This window comes from Bison bison, unplaced genomic scaffold, assembly GCF_000754665.1.
Source record: "Bison bison bison isolate TAMUID 2011002044 unplaced genomic scaffold, Bison_UMD1.0 scf7180017864238, whole genome shotgun sequence".
Taxonomy (NCBI): domain Eukaryota; kingdom Metazoa; phylum Chordata; class Mammalia; order Artiodactyla; family Bovidae; genus Bison; species Bison bison.
Window position 1 is genome coordinate 1,530,789 of NW_011494810.1, and position 8,088 is coordinate 1,538,876.

The 8,088-nt window shown below is 45.1% G+C and overlaps 1 protein-coding gene and 1 pseudogene across 1 annotated transcript in view; both read left to right on the top strand.

The window, feature by feature from the left end:
* Positions 1-1,651, top strand: part of LOC104993405 (olfactory receptor 7A17-like) — a 14,462-nt gene extending 12,811 nt beyond the window's left edge. Inside the window, exon 2 of the mRNA XM_010846640.1 lies at positions 1,553-1,651. Within this exon, the coding sequence (XP_010844942.1) occupies positions 1,553-1,651 (99 nt within the window). The remainder of the gene's footprint in view (positions 1-1,552) is intronic.
* A 5,063-nt stretch (positions 1,652-6,714) lies between these two features.
* On the top strand, positions 6,715-8,088 carry LOC104993308 (annotated as a pseudogene).

Genomic DNA, 8,088 nt, shown 5'->3' on the forward strand with positions numbered 1-8,088 from the left:
CGATGGAAGTGAGTCTGAGTGAACTCTGGGAGTTGGTGATGGACAGGGAGGCCTGGTGTGCTGCAATTCATGGGGTCGCAAAGAGTCGGACACGACTGAGCAACTGAACTAACTGAACTAAACACTAGAAAATAGTGTGGGTGCCTTATGGACAATACCAATATACAGTTTCCCTAAGAAATAAGAATTGGTATAGAACAAACTGAGTCAGATAACTTAGGTATATACTGGCATATACTGGGCTACACCTAATGGAAGTTCTTAAGTTCTTACTTATGACTTTACTATTACTGCTAGCTACATTGTTTCATATATTGCCTGTTTCATAAAGTGTTGCCCCTTAGGTTACCAAGTGTGTGACTGGGCCACTGATAAAATGATAGTATACAATTCATATGAGATCAATGATTGTAACAATGTAACTCTAGATATGAGAAGAAACAACAAAAGGGAATATCTTCCTGGACCACAGGAGACCAGTAAGTACAAGTAGTCCAAAGAATTTTGAATACTCTTTTATGGCCTAGTCTAGTAACAGCACATTGAATGGCCTGTCATTTAATCTTCACAAGACCTGGGAATGACCATTCTTGGCACCATGGGACAAAATTGTCATGTAATGCCCCCAAACCAAGGTCAGATTCATGACCTTGAAGGGGCTCTGCCAATTAGAAATTGGCACTTGCCAATATCTTTACAAAGTTTAAATCATGGCCACTGAAGCTGCTCACATTCAACACTCCCTGAAAGGAATTCAGGGTGGAAATTAGGAATGTGGCACTCTGTGCTCTGGAAAAACTGCCTGAAGAGGTCTTCAGATAACTAGACACTTTCAGGAGATTTTTATGAGCCCTGATTCTTGCATCTTCTCATACCTAGAGAAACGCTAACATTGTTGACAGGGACAGTTGCTTTGGCTATTAAGGAAAAACTACAATTAAAGTCAAAATACAGTAGCTATGAAAATAAATAGGTGACACTATGGTGTGATTTCAGACTTGTATTGAAAACTCAAAACTTGTATTGAGTTTTCTGAGCTGTGTCAGACTTAAGATGCCATCAGACATTCTAAAAACAAAATCTGCCATCAGCAGGTGACTACAACCTTATTTTCTAAAGGTCTTTTCTTGTAACTGTTATATATTTTGACAATGAAATTGCTCTGGATCATATGTTGGGGAAAAAAATGCTTAATGACCAATAGCCACATTAAGGGTTAAGACCTACTTAGACAAACCTAGATAACTGGCTACCTGGCTACAAGTCTCCTCCAAGTGTTAAACCTAAATTAAGATTCAGGCTTAAATCTTAGGTTTAGCTTTTTCTATTTTGTCTATTAATGTTCAGGTTGCCATTCGTTTAATTACTTCTAGTCCATTCCTTTGGAGAGGATGACCCAAGCACTGACCCTGCCTGGACCACAATCAAAATTGTCACCAAACATAACTTAGTTCTTATTCTCTCTTTGACCTCTAGTTACAATAACTCTTTTACTGATTTATAACCTCTGTTTTTTTTAAAAAAAATATCTGTTAAGTTTTATCTCCCTCAGATGACAACAGATTTACATCAAGATAATTATGATGCAGAAAGAAAACCCATGCCCCCAAAAGATTACAGTTATTCCTCTGAACAGATCCTACAGGAATAACCACAAAAGTCACCCTGGGGCTCCTTAATAAAACAAGGTGAAAGCTCTGTGACCCTAACTAAGTAGAGTCTACGAGCAGAAGACTGTCCATCTGTCCTTCATAACCTCAATTAAAATTTCTTGGGGTTCACGTCTCTCAAGGAATACTTGAAGTAGGAGATAGATGGGCCACTGGGCTGAACAGCTGGTGATTGTCAAACAAAGAAAAACTGAAGTTTTGTCCTCAGCCAGGTAAGAACAGCACCCAGTTCCCTTCCTCCATTGATATGGAGGGAGTACACTGACAGCGGGGGATTTGCTGCAGTGAAAAGGGAAAAAGAGGAGGGAGTTTTTCCCTTTCCTGAGAACAAAGAAGATAAAGAGAATGGTAAGCATGCCTGAACATTCCTAGTTTTTTACTTACCTACTCCTAACTCTGAAAGTCTGTAACTAAGCTTGCTTTTCTGCCCCTTAACTCTGCAGGAGCTACAATTCACATTTTTCCCTTTGCTGCTACTAAGTCACATCAGTCATGTCCGATTCTGTGTGACCCCATAGACGGCAGCCCACCAGGCTCCCCCGTCCCTGGGATTCTCCAGACAAGAACACTGGAGTGGGTTGCCATTTCCTCCTCCAATGCATGAAAGTGAAAAGTGAAAGTGAAGTCGCTCAGTCGTGTCCGACTCCCAGGGACCCCATGGACTGCAGCCTACCAGGCTCCTCAGCCCATGGGATTTTCCAGGCAAGAGTACTGGAGTGGGGTGCTCTATGCTAAATACATCCCCTATCTGGTGTTTACAACACCCTTCCCCTTGTAGTTACATATCAGAAATAAGGCCTCAAAGCTACCAAATGGCCACACTCAATTACTCGGTTACTGATGCCAGTTTATGACTGTCTTTGAAACAATGCAAGAGGAAGAAATCAAGATCCTATCACCTTTATTCCCCATCACAGACTCCCTACTGCAAGCTCTTGCCTTATATAAGCCCTTAGACTCCTCATGAAGGCGGGGATAGGGAGCCACAGTTCTTGAGGCAAGAGCCTACTGTGTTCCCCTCTCTGCCAGCTGAGAATTAAAACCGCCTTTCTGTTTCCTCCAAACTTTGTCTCCATATTTTTTCATTTGGCTTCAGTAGGCAGAGAAGGTCAAGATTTTGGCCAGCAACAATTTCTGAAGAAGGAATTTGGAAAATCCTTAAGCTAACTGACAAAATTCAAAAGAGATAGAGTCTTAGAGCTGCTCTTGTTACCTGGACTTTGGGTTCAGCTTTTGTTTCTAGTGTAGAAAAGAGTGAGCATTTTAATTACAGGAGATCTGATGGAAGAAAACAAACCTGACAAATAGTGGGAAGATTTGGCTAGGAGGAGCCCCTGTGTGGAAAATCCACCCAGTACAGTCTTAGAGCCTGGCATGGGGACCCCTACTCTGGACCCAATGCTTTGAGGGCCCTCTTTGGTCCTCATCCAACTGCTCCTGTCTCTACTAGGTGAGAAGCTCTTGGGGTCCATGGTGCTTGTCATCTTGAGCCCTGGCTCCTTCTCCCTTAGATTTCATACCTAGGTCCCCTGTACCATGATTCCCTACCCGAATGGCACTGATCTTGCTTCCTGAGTCTGCAAGAGCTATTCCTAGATGTTATCCTCTGAAGTGCAGTGGAGCCAAAAGACGGAGACGTTGAATGAAAGAGTACGCTGTTTGCACTGGTGGATGGTGGAGACTGCACCTAGATGTGCAGTCTAGGAATGTGAGTGAACTGGAGAAGTCTCTCATACAGGAGAGTGTGTCTAGGTAGAGACAGCACAAGCTGGAATCAAGATTGCTGGGAGAAATATCAATAACCTCTGATATGCAGATGACACCACTCTTACGGCAGAAAGCAAAGAGGAACTAAAGAGACTCTTGATGAAGGTGAAAGAGGAGAGTGAAAAAGCTGGCTTGAAACTCAACATTCAGAAAACGAAGATCATGGCATCCAGTCCCATCATTTCAAGACAAATAGATGGGGAAAGAATGGCAACAGTAACAGACTTTATTTCTTGGGCCCCAAAATCACTGTGGATGGTGACTATGTTGTTGACTCCAGGCTCACTCTACTCACAGCAACACAGGCCAGTGAATCAAAGAGACGAGGTGTTGAGGCAAGGAAAATGACTTTAATCAGGAAGCTAGCAGACTGAGAAGATGGCAGGTTAGTGCCTCAAAATAACCATCTTATCGGGTCTGGATGCCAGGTTCTTTTATGCCAGAAAGAAAGCAGCAATGAGGAATTAAAGTCAAAAGGCAGAAGAGAGAGGAAGAGGCAGTGGGGAAGTAAAGTGAAAGGGTCTTCAGTCTTCCAAAACATCTCTAAGAGAATGGCCAGCCTTTGGAAGGGGTATGTTAATCTCTCCTGTTCCCAGGTGGGCAGGGACAAACTATCTCTCCATGAGCTGAACAAAGGCATTTTACTTTACAGTCAAGCAGAGAAGTAGAGTCCTCCAGACAAGCCACTGAGTATGATTATAGTAACAAGAGCGATGAAAAGCAAGTCAAAGGAACAGTTTCCAACAAAGAGTCAGAACTGGCTTCCTCCCTGCAACAATTTTAGCCATGAAATTGAAAGACTCTTGCTCCTTGGAAGAAAAGCAATGACAAACCTAGACAGTGTATTAAAAAGCAGAGACATTACTTTGCTGACAAAGGTCCATTTAGTCAAAGCTATGGTTTTCCCAGTAGTCATGTACAGATGTGAGAGCTGGACAATAAAAAAGGCTGATGTCAAAGAATTGATGCCTTCAAACTGTGGTGGTGGAGAAGACTCTTGAGAGTCCCTTGGACTGCAAGGAGATCAAACCCGTCAATCCTAAAGGAAATCAATCCTGAATATGCATTGGAAGGACTGATGCTGAAGCTGAAGCTCTAATACTTTGCCCATCTGATGAGAGCTGACTCACTGGAAAAGACCTTGATGCTGGGAAAGACTGAAGGCAGAAGGAGAAGGGGATGACAGAGGATGAGATGGTTGGATGGCATTAGTAACTCAGTAGATAGGTTTGAACAAACTCCAGGAGATGGTGAAGGACAGGGAAGGCTGGCATGCTTCAATCCATGGGGCGGCAAAGAGTCAGACATGACTGAGTAATTGAACAAGAAAAGAGACACCAGAGTAAACAACAAGAGACGCCAGGCAGGCAGTGGATGGGGTCTTCACATGTTCTCTTCCCAATCTTGGGAACCAGAACCCCTAGGTCTGGAGGAAAAACTGAAGATGTGCAGGGAGGGACTCTCAAGACCCTTAAGTCTACAAGCTCAGAACTTGGAGACCTGGTCCTGCAACCTGAAGGCATCTGGTATCGTTTGCATTGGGCAGACAGCCAAGCTAGATCTTGGGACCAAGAAGTGTCTGGAGCACTTAGAAACACATTGCTTGAGCTCTCCCAGAGAGCTGAGGCTGGTAGAGCTAGAAGTGGCCCAAGACTGAAGTCCCCAGGTGTCTGAGAGGGAGGCCCCCTGCAGGGTCCAGCCGACCTGGATAATTTCTCACATAAGCTGAACACTTTAACTTCTCTGCTTTCTTAGACCTGGTTGCTTTATTGCATCACCGTGCTCGGCCCACACGTTTCCAGTCCAGACCAGAAGGCTCTCTGGGACTGCGCTTCCCAGCCCTCTTAGAGTATCCCATGAGCTCCATGGTCCAGTCCAGCAGTCTTCAGTAGTGAACTGGAGCACCCTAATTGGCTTCATCACCAGGAGCCCTGAGCTCTGCTTCACTACCCCAGAGCTCCTACCCTCTACCTCTATGCTGTGTGCCAAGTGGCTTTAGTCATGTCCAGCTCTTTGCAACCTTGTTGACTATACCTTGCCAGGCTCCTCTGTCCATGGGATTCTCCAGGCAAGAGTACTGGAGTGGGTTACCATGCCCTCCTCCAGGGGATCTTCCCCACCCAGGGACAGAACCCAAGTCTCTTATGTCTCCTGCATTGGCAGGCAGGTTTTTTGTTTTGTTTTTTTTTTTCCACTAGCGCCAGCTGGGAAGCCCATTTCAGGCTCATGTCATTTGGCTTTCTGAACTTGTATTTGAAGCCTGCTAGGAATGAATCTTCCTGAAAAGCCAGGAATTTAGATTTCCCAATGAAAAGACAAATTCATGATGTCTTTACCCTCAACTGGCTTCTTTTCCCCTTTGGTTGATGGGGATAAGGGAGGGGATGTTGCTGCTTGAAAAACAGTTTTTGTTCCTTTTCTTTTCTATTTTTTTTAACCCTAACTGGGGCAAAGATTGCAATCTTCTGCCAGGAAGATTACAGTCTTCCCAGGAAGGAAGGACAGAGGAATGTGAAGAGTTGAGGTATGCCTTGTCTTGCCTCCTGGGCTTTCTAAGACCAGCAGGGACACTGAGATGCCTTGTTAACCTAGCCAGCCTCAGCCCCTCAGTTCAGTCTCTGTACTCAGAGAGGCTGAGGGTGGAGGGGGTCAGTGGTGCAGAAATACCCTCTGCCTTCCTTCCCTGGCTCCTCTTCTCTCTCTTGTAGTGGGTTAGTGGGTGGGGCAGCGGGCAGGAGGCTGAGAGGCCTAGGGAAGGCAGGGATGAAGAGCAGAGAACTTGACCATCAGTCTGCCAGCTCACCCTGTCCACTGAAAAAATATAAGGGGCCGAAAAGTTGAGAGGTTTATTCAGTGGGAATCCTGAGGACTTCAAGCCCAAGACACAGCAACTCAGGTGACCTGGAGAGAACTGTTTCTCTGTTGGGGGCGGTTGCGGAGGGGAGGGTGGGTATGGTGGGAGGAAAGGAGCCAGGTTATATAGAAGTTTGCAACAAGGGGCAGGTAATCTGAATATTAAAAGATTAATTAAGAAAAACTATAACCAGGAAGGGTTTTGAATTCATCCTGGATTTGCTTCTGTGATTTTATCCCTTATCTTGTTGCTTTTGTTATTATAGGCATACAAAATGGCCTGCCTCAGGGAGATAGCCTGACCCTGCCTACCTGGGGCCTCTGAGGTGACTCTGTGGTAAAGAATCCACCTACCAGCTTTTTCGCAACGGGTTTGCCACCAGGACACAGGTGTTGTAAAAACCACCATTAAACCTAAGAGAAAATGGGAAAGGAAAAGACCCACATCAATATCATTGTCATTGGACAAGTAGATTCAGGGAAGTCTACCACGACTGGCCATCTGATCTACAAATGTGGCTGGATTGACAAGAGAACAATTGAAACATTCGAGAAGGAGGCTGCTGAGTTGGGAAAGGGTTCTTCAAGTATGCCTGGGTCTTGGAGAAACTGTAAGCTGAACATGAGAGTGGTATCACCACTGATACTCCTTGTGGAAATTTGAGACTGGCAAGTACCGTGTTACCATCTTTGATGCCCCAGGACACAGAGACTTCATCAAAAACATGATTACAGGCACATCCCAGGCTGACTGTGCTGTCCTGATTGTTGCTGCTGGTGTTGGTGAATTTGAAGCCAGCATCTCCAAGAATGAGCAGACCCGTGAGCATGCCCTTCTGGCTTACACCCTGGGTGTGAATCAACTAATTGTTGGAGTTAATAAAATGGATTCCACAGAGCCAGAAGAGATACAAAGAAATTGTTAAGGAAGTCAGCACCTACATTAAGAAAATTGGCTACAACTCTGACACAATAACATTTGTGCCAATTTCTGGCTGGAATAGTGATAACATGCTGCAGCCAAGTGCTAACATGCCGTGGTTCAAGGGATGGAAATTTACCTGTAAGGACAGCAATGCCAGTGGAAGCACCCTGCTTGAAGCTCTGGATTGCATCCTGCCACCAACTCACCCAACTGACAAACCCTTGCGTTTGCCCCTCCAGGATGTCTATAAAATTGGTGGTATTGGTACTGTCCCTGTGGGTCGAATGGAGACTGGTGTTCTCAAACCTGGCATAGTGGTCACCTATGCTCCAGTCAGTGTAACTACTGAAGTGAAGTCTGTAGAAATGCACCATGAAGCACTGAGTGAAGCCCTTCCTGGGGACAATGTGGGCTTCAATGTCAAGAACGAGTCTGTCAAAGATGTTAGTCGTGACAATGTGGCTGGTGATAGTAAAAAGGACCCACCAATGGAAGCAGCTGGCTTCACAGCTCAGGTGATTGTTTTGAACCATCCAGGCCAAATCAGTGCTGGACATGCACCTGTGCTGGATTGTCACCCAGCTCAGATTGCTTGCAAGTTTGCTGAGCTGAAGGAGAAGATTGATCGTCACTCTGGGAAAAAGCTGGAAGATGGCCCTAAATTCTTGAAATCTGGTATTGCTGCCATTGTTGATATGGTTCCTGGAAAGCCCATGTGTGTCAAGACCTTCTCTAACTATCCTCTCAAGGGCTGTTTTGCTGTGCTTGACATGAGAGATGGTCGCTGTGGGTGTCATCAAAGCAGTGGACAAGAAGGTAGGTGGAGCTGGCAAAGTCACCAAGTCTGTCCAGAAAGCTCAGAAGGTTAAATGA